Below are 12,993 nucleotides of genomic sequence, written 5' to 3' on the forward strand. Positions count from 1 at the left end.
CCCTGCCTCAGCCTCCCCAGTATTTGGGACTATAGGTGCGTGCCACCATGCCTGGCTAATTTTTTGTATTTTAGTAGAGACGTGATTTCACCATGTTGGCCAGGATGGTGTCGATCTCCTGACCTCGTAATCTGCCCACCTTGGCCTCCCAAAGTGCTGGGATTACAGGCGTAAGCCACTGTACTCGGCCGCAACATGACAGGTTTTTAAATTAATGACTCTGACCTCTACATATAAAAACATGCAAAGAATTAAAATATTCTGGTCTTTTAATCTAAAGAAAACTATTTTCTCCACTGACACATAGTACATACTTGACACCTCCAACAAATCACACAACTTACCTATGACCAAGGGGGAAAGGGCAGCCTGGACTTATGGTTAAAGATAGTGAAATCAACAAATACATTTAGCTCTATCTTCTTTGAAAAGTGCATTAAAACAACAAGGGATTTCTACAAAGATAGGTGACAACAGCAACAAAGGTTTAGAAGCTGGAAGGCTGACTAGAGTTGATACTGAACCAGCAGCAGGGAAAGAACAGAAGCAATTGCATTTACACCAAACATACCCAAAATGTTTAGGTTCCAGATACCTATGGAAGTGAGGATGTAGTGGGAATTTAAAAAAAAAAAAAAAAAAAAAGGATGGCAGAGTATGTTTAGAAGCAGACACCCAGAATCAATCCCTCCCAACACCAAGATGGTAATTATCAGTGGGTGCAGTGAATTCATGCCTGTAATCCTAGCACTTTGGGAGGCCAAGGCAGGTGGAATGCTTGAGCCCAGGAGTTTGAGAACAACCTAGGCAACGTGGCGAGACCCTATCGCTATAAAAATTTTTTAAAAATTAGCCAGGCGTAGTGGCGTCCACCTGTAATCCCAGCTACTCAGGAGGCTGAGGTGGGAAGATCTCTTGAGCCTAGGAGGTCGAGGATGCAGTGTGCCCTGACTCTGCCACTGCCCTCCAGCCTGGGAAACAGAGTGAGACCCTATCTCAGAAGGAAAAGAAAAAAAAAAAAAAAAGATGGTAATTCTCCTCTTCCACTGCACCAGAACAGAAGTTTAGTCTTTCAGTCTTTGTAGAAGTGTCTGGACTGGGAGACACCACATACAGTTAAGGGCAAGAATATCATTTTGAAAACAGGAATTAAGTGTAGATCAATATTCACTAAATACCGAGTGCTCCAGCCATCTTCCCAATCTTAGCTCCCAGAACTCTGATACCCTCCAAGCAGGAGACTGGATGCATCTTTGGGGAATCTGACAGACTAAGTGGAAAGAATGAAGGATACTAACATCCAAACTTTCCCAAGTAAAATAAAGCTAGATAAACCAGATAAATCTACAATGAAATTCGAGATCTGTAAGCCCTATCAATGTAGAAAGGATTTAAGTGGTATTTATGTGTCTTACACTCATAAAAACTACAGGTAGCCAAGGAGTACCAGGCATTTGAGGACAGTATTTAATAAGAAACACTGAGACAAAAATAATAAAAGCAATTTTGGGAAAACTGACTCAGCAAAGAAACAAAATTTTAAGGAGAAAAATCTGAACTCCATATCTTTAATGAATACTTCATCCACTGGCGGGTTGGGTGGGGTGGAAGTGGGGGGGAACACAGAGGGGCATAAAAAGGAAACATCCAGAAAATAAAAAAGAATACTTAGAAATTAAAGAAATAGTGGAAGTTAAAATCTCTCTCTTTCTTTCTTTTTTTAAAGATGAAGTCTGGCTCTGTTGCCCAGGCTGGAGTGCAGTGGCACGGTCTCGGCTCACTGCAAGCTCCACCTGCCGAGTTCACGCCATTCTCCTGCCTCAGTCTCCTGAGTAGCTGGGACTACAGGCGACCGCCACCACTCCCGGCTAATTTTTTGTATTTTTTAGTAGAGATGGGGTTTCACCGTGTTAGCCAGGATGGTCTCGATTTCCCGACCTCGTGATCCGCCTGCCTTGGCCTCCCAAAGTGCTGGGATTACAGGCGTGAGCCACTGCGCCCAGCGGAAGTTAAAATCTCAACAGAATGGTAATGAAAGATAAATCTGAGAAAGTATGACACGAAGACAAAAGGTAAGAAGGAAAGGAAGGATTAGGGGACAAAATCTTCAAATAAATAATTCAGGAAAATTCCCCAAAATGGAAGTTCACAAAAGAGCATGCTGCACTCCCTACACAAACGATAAAAACGAACCCACATCAAGACACATCCTGATGTATCAGAACAATGGAGGCAAAAGAGGAGAGTCTAACAATTCCAGAAAGAAGAAACAGGCCAAAGAGCAAAGATCAAGACTTCAGGCAATTCTGGAAGCCAGAAAAGTCTACAATGGAGAAATGCTTTCAAAATTATAAGAATGATTTCCAATCCACATCTATATTCAATCAAAATCTTACCAAACATGGGGAGAGAATAAAGATCCTTGCAGAGATGTATGGCCTCAACATTTTGCATCCCTGAACCCTCAAGAATCACTGGAAGATGTGCTGTATCAGAAAATAGGGGAGTAACAGGAAAGACATGACACCCAGGAAATGGGTTCCTCTACGAAGCTAAAAGGAATCTCCAAAAGAATGGTAAAAAGAGGTTTCCCAAGAGCACAGTTAAACAGCAAGCCAAGAAAGCCTGGTAGGAGGAACAGGTTAAAAGACCCTGTGAGAAAAGTTCTTTCAGTGCTTACTTCAGCAGCACATACCCAAAACTTGAACAAAGAAGATTAGCATGGCCCCCTGCACAAGGATGACACCCAAATTCGTGAAGTGTTCTATATTTTTAAACTAAAAACTACTGATGAAAGAAATTAAAGAGAACACAAACAAATGTAAAGACATCCTATATTCATGGATCAGAAGAACTATTATTGTTAAAATGGCCATACTACTCAAAGCAATCTATGGATTCAATGCAATCCCTACCAAAAATACCAATGACATTCTCCATAGAAACATATCCGGCCAGGTGCTGTGGCTCACACCTATAATCCTAGCACTTTGGAAGGCCGAGGCGGGCAGATCACCTGAAGTCAGGAGTTCGAGACTAGCCTGGCCAACATGGCAAAACCCCATCTCTACTAAAAACACAAAAATTAGCCAGGTGTGGTGGCACACACCTGTAATCCCAGCTACCCAGGAAGCTGAGGCAGGAGAATCGCTGGAACCTGCGAGGCAGAGGCTGCAGTGAGCCGAGACTGCACCATTATACTCCAGCCTGGGCAACAGAGTAAGACACCATCAAAAAAAAAAAAAAAGGAAGGGAGGGAGAGAGGGAGGAACAAATCCTAAAATTCATATGGAACCACAAGAGTCCAAATAGCTAAAGCAATCCTGAGCAAAAAGAAAAAAGCTGAGGTATCATACTATCTGCCTTCAAAATATACTACACAAAGTTATACTTACCATATATAGCTATATGAGACTGGTATAAAAAGACACATAGACCAATGGAATAGAATAGAGAATTCAGAAACAAATCCACGTATTTACAGCCAACTGATTTTCGACAAAGATGACAAGAACACGCATTGGGAAAAGGATACTCTCTTCAGTAAATGGTGCTTGGAAAACTGGAGATCCATATGCAGAATGAAACTAGACTCCTACTTCTCACCCTATACAAAAATCAACTCAAAATGGATTAGACTTAAGTGTAAGACACGAGACTACAAAACCCCTAGAAGAAAACATAGGGAGAAATGCTCCAGGACATTGGTCTAAGCCAAGCTTGTCCAACCGAGAGGCCACATGTAGCCCAGGATGGCTTTGAATGCCGCCCAACACAAATTCATAAACTTTCTTAAAACATGGAGTTTTTTTTTTTGGCAATTTTCTTTTTCAGTTCATCAGCTATTGTTAGTGTAAATGTATCTTACGTTTGGTAGAAGACAATAATTCTTCCAAAGTGGCCCCTGGAAGCCAAAAGATAGGACCCCCCTGACCTAGGCAAAGATTTTATGGCTAAGACATCAAAAGCACAGGCAACAAAAACAAAAATAGACAAGAGGGACTATATTAAACTGAAAAGCTTCTGCACAGCAAAAGAAGCAATCAAGAGTGAAAAATTTGTTGAAAGGGAAAAAAAGTTTGCTAACTATTCATCCAACAGGGGACTAATATCCAGAATACACAAGGAGCTCAAAGAACTCAACAGCAAAACAAAAACAACCCAAATAATCCCACTGAAAAGCGGGCAAAGGATCTGAATAGACATTTCTTAAAACACGACACACAAATGGCCAAGACCTAAAAAATGCTCAACATCACTATCATAAGGGAAATGCAAATCAAAACCACAATGAGGTAGCATTTCACCTGTTAGAATGGCTATTAACAAAAGGACAAAAATTAACAATTGCTGGCAAGGAAATGGAAACTTATACACTGTTGGAGTGAATGTAAATTAGTATAACCATTATGGAAAACAGTAAGAAAGTTTCTCAAAAAATCTAAAAATAGAATCACCTTATGATACAGCAATCCTACTACTGGCTATTTATCCAAAGGAAAGGAAATCAGTATATCAAAGAGATACCTGTACCTCATGTTTAGTGCAGCACTATTCGCAATAGCCAAGATATGGAATCAATCTAAGTGTCCATCAACAGATGAATGGATACAGAAAATGTGGTTTAATATACAATAAAATACTATCTGGTCATTAAAAGAAAATAACATCTTGTCATTTACTACAACATCTATGGCACTGAAGGATATTATGTTACGTGAAATAAGCCAGGCACAAAGACACATATTCAATGTTCTCACTCATGTGTAGGAGCTAAAAAACAAGTTGATCTCATAAAGGTAGAGAACAAATGATGGTTCAGAGGCTTGGTTGGGGTGGTGGTAGGAAGGGAAGGTGGTTAACGAATACAAACATATAGCTAGATAGAAAGAATAAATTCTAGTATTTGAGAGCACAGTAGAGTTAACAATAATTTATTGTACATTTCAAAATAGCTAGAAGATCTGAAATGTTCCCAACACAAAGAAATGATGAATGTTCAAGGTGATGGATATCCGAAATGCCCTAATTTGATTATTACACATTGTATGTATGTAACAAAATAACACATCAGTTTTTAAAAATGAAAAACTTTAAAATATGGTTTTCATTTTTATCAAAAATGCTTTTGGATTATTACTAAAACTATATTTCTATGTATGACAAAAATTAATGCTTTGTGTTTTCTGTGGGAATGACCTTCACTAGACTTTGTAGCACGGCTTTTCTTTTGTGTTTTTTTGGATAGTTATGCTGCTTCCCACAATCAAGAGTTTTCTAACATCTTGGCTGGGCACAGTAGCTCATGCCTGTAATCCTAGCACTTTAGGAGGCTGAGGTGGGTGGACTGCTTGAGCTCTAGCCTGGATAACATGGAAAACCCCGTCTCTACAAACCATGCCCCCCTCCAAAAATAAACAGATGGGTGTAGTGGTGGTGTCTGCCTGTAGTCCCAGCTTCTTGGCAGGCCCAGGCAGGAGGATGGCTTGAGCCCAGCAGGTTGAGCAGTAGTAAGCCGAGATTCCACCACTGTACTCCAGTTTGTGTGGCAAGGTGAGACCCTGTCTCAAAAAATTTAAAAAAGGATTTTCTAACATCTTTACTATCCAGGTCTACCTTGTCATACAACTGAGAACCTCAACCCTAAAATGCTGTCTTTCTCCAAGTTTCAACAACAGTGTGACTCTAATTTTTAGGGTCTCTGTGGCCTTTTCTCAATTCTTTAACTGGAAGAAATATTTCCTAAAATTGACTTTTTCTTTGTATTTAGTTTATAAAATTGATTGCTCTTTACATAAAAAAAAAATTAACAGAGAGGAAGTCAATAATGTCAGAGAAACAAAATTTTGTATAGTATAGAAAGTTATAGTATACCATATGGCTCAGCAATAATTAGTACTTCCATAATCAGAATCCTGATCTAACCTTATTAAGGTCTCCATATTAAGAAGATACAGGCTGGGCGCGGCAGCTCACACCTGTAATCCCAGCACTGTGGGAGGCCGAGGTGGGTGGATCATGAGGTCAGGAGATCAAGACCACCCTGGCTAACATGGTGAAACCCCATCTCTACTAAAAATACAAAAAATCAGCCAGGTGTGGTGGCACGTGCCTCTAGTCCCAGCTACTTGGGAGGCTGAGGCAGAAGAATCACTTGAACCCGGGAAGCGGAGGTTGCAGTGAGCCGAGATCAAGCCACTGCACTCCAGCCTGGGCGACACAGTGAGATTCCGTCTTAAAAAAAAAAAAAAGACGATGACGACAGAGGAAAATGCTACCTGTGTAAAAGAAATCGAAACTTTCCAATTTCATGTTAAAGGAAAAAATCCTGATCAAAATGGTTAATGTATATCAGAAAACAGGAGAAATTTTGGTATGTACATTAACTGACAAAGTACCAATATCCAGAATACATAAAGAACTTCTACAAACCTATACGCAAAAGCCAAACTGAAAAATGGCCAAAAAAAAAAAAAAACAACCTTTTAAAACAATTCACACACATGAGAAATCAAATAGAACCCACATATTAAGAACTCATACAATGGTGGTAGGATATGAATTGGCAGAATCCATCAGGAAAAGTTTGTATTATCTTCTAGTATAAGATATACAAACCTTTTAATTCAGCAATCCCATGCCACTGTATATACTCTAGAAAAACATACATATGTGCACCAAGGTACATATATAAGAATGTACACAGTAGCATTTCCTAGTAGTTAAAAACAACCGAAACATATGTCAACAGTAAATAAACTGCAGTATATTCATACAATGATTTACTCTATGGCAATGACAATAAACAAACTATATGCAAAACATGGATGACCCTTACAAGCCTTAGAGCAAAAGAATCACAAATCAAAAGATTGCATACAGTAATATTCCATTTATATAAAAGCAGGCAAAACTACATTTTCTAGGGATGCATATATTAGCCAATAAACGCAGTAATAAAACCCAAAGAACAGTGATTACCATAAAAGACAAGGCAGTGGTCATCATTAGAGTGGAGAAAGAGAGGAGTGTTTTCAAAAAGAGATACATGAGGGGCTCCCAGGTGGTTGTTATACAGCATTTGCTTCAATATTATACTGTTCACTTATATTTTACACCCCTTTCTGCATAACATTATATTTGGCAATTAGAAAAAAATCAACAACAATTTTAAGAAAATATAGGATTATAATACAATTTGATTAGTCATATTTAAATATGCAGGTCAAATGGAAAGGCTGGTATCATCAGTAAATAGAAAGTGTCATGAGACAACTCAGCGGGACTGCCCCAGGAGAGAGCACTGGACTTGGGGGTAACTTTCTGACGCAAATCCAATCATAAATAGGATCAGAAAATGCACTTCAAAGCTAGCCTTGTGAGCCCAAAAATTCAGAGTTGAGAAGAAATGAGACTGAATGAATCCCATACTTAAGTCAGAGTAAAAATTAACACTTTAAAATACATTACTACCTTAAAAAGGTTATAAGTCTGTGAAACCTGGGAATGTTGTTTATATATAAATCCAACCATATTACCTCTCCATTCTGCCAAGTACAAGAGATAATTTTAAAATTAGACATATGAATGGTTTCCAAGCTCAAAGGAAAATATTTTAAGACACACAAAACCCATACAGATATTAACAGCATCACAGCACACTTACTGGAATTAGGAGTTGTTCCAGAGCCAAATGCAGACTGACTAGGTTGCTGTCCAAACACAGGGGGCTGGCTACTGCTTGACACTGTCCCAAAAGTAGGTGGTGCAGGCTGAGAACCAGTGGGAAATAATGCTGTGGAAGATGATATAGATCCAAAGCCTGGGGGATTGGGCTGGCTGGCACCTTGACTTTGTCCAAATGTTGGGGTCTGGTTAGCACCAAATGCTGGACTGGCAGATGGTGCTGAGGGTCCAGTTCCAAACACAAAGGAGGATCCTGGAGGCCCAAAGAAACAATTAAGTCACCATGGTGGCTAATGTCAGATTATCCTAAAGAAATTTCTGTAAACCCACAAGCAAATGTCAAGCTTCTTTTCAGACTCTTACCTTGCTAACCAAATTCCATCAAGACAAGTTTTAAATAATGATTGAGAATACAACTCTCTCTACCATTATTTAGTGAAACATACTAAATTCATATAAACAAAAACTGCAATTAACAACTACTCCACATCTTTGCAGCCAACAATTTTTGGTAAAGGAACATATCTCAGAATAATCTCCCACCAGAAATTTAATCTGTGCAGAAACTGCCTCATGATGGGCATATATACATTGCATAATAAAGACTGATGTTTAATAAAACAATTTCCAGTGTCTGGTTACTGACAACCTAACATTTTAAAAACAAAGCTTGGGGCCAGGCACAGTGGCTCACACCTGTAATCCCAGTGCTTTGAAAGGCCGAGGCGGGCAGATCATGAGGTCAGGAGTTCGAGCCTGGCCAACATGGTAAAACCCCATCGCTACTAAAAATACAAAAATTAGCTGGGTGTGGTGGCGGGCACCTGTAATCCCAGCTACTCGGGAGGCTGAGGCAGGAGAACTGCTTGAACTCGGGAGAGGGAGGTTGCAGTGAGCTGAGATTGCACCACCGCACTCCAGCCTGGGTGACAGAGCAAGACTTCGTTTCAAAGGAAACAAAAACAAAAACAAAAAACAAAGCTTGGAAAAATTAAGTATTACACTCTTACCACAATTAGAAAAACTGCTCCCAAGAGGTAAATATATTAAAGTTGAACACAGAGTGTACATTATTCCACACAGTGAATAATTAAAACAACCCTGGTATAGATGACCAAAAGGCATTCCCACCATTTTGTGATAACCTGTTATGATATTTGCTAAGAACTGACACACTAATAAGTAAAGTCCATCCAATTACAATGCATTTTTTTCCTTTGTAAATGTACCTGCAGAGCTAGATGTGGTTGTGGCTCCAAAGCCGAAACCAGAGGTGGTAGTATTATTACTGCTGGCTCCTGGACCAAAGACAAATGGGGTGACAGCTGTACCTGTGCTGGATGTGGTTGCTAGTTTGCTATCTTGAGAAAATAGCAAAGACTGAGAAGCGCTGGATTCAGCAGTGTTACCAAAGGCAGAGCTGCTCACAGGATTGCTGGACTGTCCAAACACAAAGGTAGCCACAGGTGGACTGGAGGAAGAGGTGGAACTACCAAATATGCCACCACCAGCGGAAGTGGCTGGTGTACTTGAACTAGAGGAACTGTTGTTCAAGAAACTAAAAGCTGGCTTTGCTGCACCTTGATCTGTAAGACAGGAATTAAGAAACAAACATAAATCCTTAAGAATAGTCTCAGAAAGTACTTTTTCCTACCCTACAATTGCTAGAATTTTCCTACCCTAGAATTCGCTAGAAAATAGATTAAGTTTTTTATATAGATTACTTCATCAAATGGACATCTGTTTATGTTAGATTTTGACAAAGTCAAATACATTCGTCTTCTTTTCTAGCTTATGGATTTTATGCCTTTCATAGGAAGGCCTTTGGCATTCAGGTTAATAAAAATACCCCTAGAATCCAAATCTAACTGGATACTGTAGTTGAATAGCAAGCTTAGATAGTGGAACACAGCTGTACTTTTATGTTTTATTTTGCAATTTATATTACAGTATGTGGCAAAATCATAACTTCAATTTATCTAAATGGAGAGCCAAGCTTCTCCACAGCATCAACTAGTACAGCCTTTGTGCACTAATTTGCAATGCTGTCTTTATGACACACTACATTTCCTAAAATGCATATACTTGTTTCCTCTACTGTTATCACTAGACTGTTTTAATTATTATAACTTTATACCACGGACTGATATTGGTAGGACACAGCTGCCTGTGTGCCTGCCCTTCTTCCCAAAATTTCTTGTGTGGTTTCCTTTCCATGTGAATTTTAGAATAAGTTTAGCTTGTCAAGCTCTACAAAAATTCCCCTAAGAACTAAAATTATGGGAGGAGGAAGGGAATACCTTCACCCAGCAACAAGTATGCCTTTTGTGTTCTTTTAGTTATTTGGCATGTTACAAGTTCTGCTGCTTTTATAAAATACAAGTTAGAAATGTTAGAAAAAAACAAACGAGATATGCTGATTTGAAGAAAAACTTTTGATTTTTATATGGTGATTCTGAATCCAGCCACCTTATTGATTTTTTTCTAAACTATTCCAATAATCTCTCAGTTCCAATACCGAACACTATCCAGGGCTGGTCACAGTATGCTATGGGCATTAGTATGACTTACAGAAAATGAAACATGTTGGTTCACTTTCAACCTGGCTAATGGAAGACTGGTTAAGAGTGTCTACCATAGCCTGGTGTTTTCATCATCAAATCTGATTAGATGCTATCATGTTTTTGTTGCTTTCCAAATAATATGTAATTTTAGTTTTGATTTTGTCTTTATATTTCTAAGTAAATATATGACAGACGAAAAACTGCTCATAGCTATTTGTTGAATTCCATACTTCTTAAAGGTTAATTTTGAGTGTTTCCAATGTATTGTTCAAAAGTATTCAAGGATATTCAACTTTTGCATTTTTTGCACATCTAAAAACATCTGTATTTTGCCTTTGTGTTTGTGTTTTTTTGTTGTTGTTGGGTTTTCTTGAGACAGAGCCTTGTTCTGTTGCCCAAGCTGGAGTGCACTGGCCAATCTCTGCTCACAGCCACCTCCGCCTCCCAGGTTCAAGATTCTCGTGCTTCAGCCTCCCGACTAGTTGGGATTATAGGTGTGAGCTATGGCACCCGGATTGTCTTTATATTTAAACACATTTGGCTAGTAATAGAATTCTAGGTTCAAGAACATTTTCACTTTAAGAGCACTGTTCTGTTTTTAGCATGTGATGTTGTAAATTAGAAGATGATGCTAATCTGATACCTGCCTATTTGTGGCAAATAGCTTTTCTCTCTGAAAGCATTTGGTGTTTTAGCTTTGGTGTCCTGAATTTCAGTGATCTTTGCCAATAGGTAATCTCCATTTTTAAGACCAATGTCTTTCTTTAGATCTAGAAAATTTTCTTCTGTCACTTCTTTGATATTCCTCCAAAACTTCGTATCTTCTAGGTCACTCCTATCCCAAAGGAACTTGTGGATCTAACTTGGATCACTCTCTGTACTTGTGCACTAAGTTTGGGGAAATTCTAGTTCACTAATCTGATTATCAGCTATGAAGTTCTTCCTGCTATTCAGCCCACAGAATGACTCTAATAGGATCCACCAACAACCATGCTTTTAACCTTTAAGGTGCTATGTCATTTTTTCCCCCAGGACTTTAGCTTTCAAAATCTCTTGTTTTCTCAGGATTAATTATATTTGTTGTCTATGTTTCTTAATGTTTGATGAGGACTGGATATCTGTAACTATTTGTAAATAAAGGCCTTCCCACAGATTATGGTAGAAAATACTTCATAAGCTAAGAATCCTTATTTTCCAGGTAGTAGATACCAATTCTGATTATAAAAGCCCAAACAGAAGAAAAGACACACATAAATATGCACTATATTGAGCTTTGCATTACTGCTGTATTTCTCAAAATTAGATCCACAGATGACTTCATCAGAATCATGAGGGTTTTAAAGAGCGGTTCAAACTGAAAATCCTAGGTTCCTTCCCAAAGAGTTCTGTATTTCTCAACTATGTTCAGTGTAAACCATTACTTGACTTGCTGCATCTGTCAAGGCAACCTGTAAAACGACGACTTGTAAAAAAAAAATAAATAAAAAAAAAAAATAATAATAATAATAATAAAAAGTTAATACTTACCAGCTGTAGTACTAGTTTGAGCTCCAAAGGCAAAATTGGCTTTTGCTGGCTGTTCAGATTCCTTCTCAGATGGTTTTGTCATACTAAAACTAAATGTGGACTTTGAAGAATTCTCATCTTTGGTTTGCTCTGAATTCCCAAAGGAAAACACTGGTTGACACTTTGGCTCTTCATTGTCAGCTTTCTTCCCAAAAACTAGGGAAGTAGAAGTGACAGGCTCTTGCTGTTTCTCTTCTGTCCTTCCCAAAACAAACACTGAGGCAGATGGCAGAGAGGCAGGCTCCATGTTGCCAAAAGAGAATCCTCCTTTGGTGGCAGGCATTTCTTCTTTTTTAGCTTCTGATGTCTTACATGTGAAAGGAGCCACTGAAGCACTCTTGGTTTCTATGGTTCCAAAGTTGAAGCTGCTCTTGTTCTCAGAGGTCACTATGGTGTTAGCAGGAGCAGGGGTGGAGTTAATAACACCTGTACCAAAGCTAAAACCTGCAGAGGAAGATTTGGGCAGTTCCTCTTTCTTTTCTTCCTGTCCAAGATTAGATACCCCAAATTGAAATGGAGTTAAAGAAACTGGGTTGCTTAAACCAGAAGAAAGTCCAAACTTAAAATTATCATTGTTACTATCTTTTTTAACTTCTTCGGGCTTAGATTCAGATGAAACTCCAAATTTAAAATCTCCTATTGGTTTAGAAAATTTAAAGCCATCACTCATGGGGTTTATAGACCCAGAATCAGATGACACACCTATTTTGAATCCTCCCTGATCTCCAAATTTAAAATTTCCAGTGCTTGTTAAAGTCTGAGAAGGCCCAGAAGAGGATGATGAGACACCAAATTTGAAGGATGAGGAGGCTGCTGAGTTCGAAGATGAGGAAGATGTGTCAAAGCCTAAAAAGACATAAAAGACACCACATAGACACTCAATGTACTGATCCTCTCAAACAAAATGTAAACACCGTGAAAGCCAAAGAAACATAGGAATAACTTTGAAAGGGCTTACTTTGAAGAGTATGACCAGCAGCTGTAAACATAATCCAAGGTGACCAATATTTAGTCGGTATGAGATTTATATCTCAATCCTCACAACTATCCTGACAAGCCACTTTTCATTTATCAGACTGGCTGAGATAAAGTTTGATAAAGTTTGTACTGGCGATGAGACTGGAAGTAACAGGCTACACATTGCAGGTGGGTGTATAAATGAACACAAAACTCAAAG

General features: G+C 38.8%; 1 protein-coding gene and 1 non-coding gene across 7 annotated transcripts in view; one reads left to right on the forward strand and one right to left on the reverse strand.

Annotated features, from left to right (window-relative positions):
* Positions 1 to 12,993, reverse strand: part of NUP153 (nucleoporin 153) — a 102,640-nt gene that overhangs the window by 1,802 nt on the left and 87,845 nt on the right. For 5 of the 6 annotated variants that reach the window (XM_063665844.1, XM_063665842.1, XM_054490479.2 and 2 more), the window contains 3 exons: positions 11,778 to 12,662; positions 8,916 to 9,272; positions 7,667 to 7,939 (listed from right to left, as the gene is read on the reverse strand). In XM_063665844.1, the coding sequence (XP_063521914.1) occupies positions 7,667 to 7,939; positions 8,916 to 9,272; positions 11,778 to 12,662 (1,515 nt within the window). The remainder of the gene's footprint in view (positions 1 to 7,666; positions 7,940 to 8,915; positions 9,273 to 11,777; positions 12,663 to 12,993) is intronic. The other variant, XM_063665843.1, reaches the window with a different exon arrangement.
* Positions 2,673 to 2,774, forward strand: LOC129039698 (U6 spliceosomal RNA). Its single transcript, XR_008503417.1, has one exon. It is a non-coding gene; the product is annotated as a U6 spliceosomal RNA (small nuclear RNA).

This window comes from Pongo pygmaeus, chromosome 5 (assembly GCF_028885625.2).
Source record: "Pongo pygmaeus isolate AG05252 chromosome 5, NHGRI_mPonPyg2-v2.0_pri, whole genome shotgun sequence".
In the NCBI taxonomy this organism is placed as follows: Eukaryota; Metazoa; Chordata; class Mammalia; order Primates; family Hominidae; genus Pongo; species Pongo pygmaeus.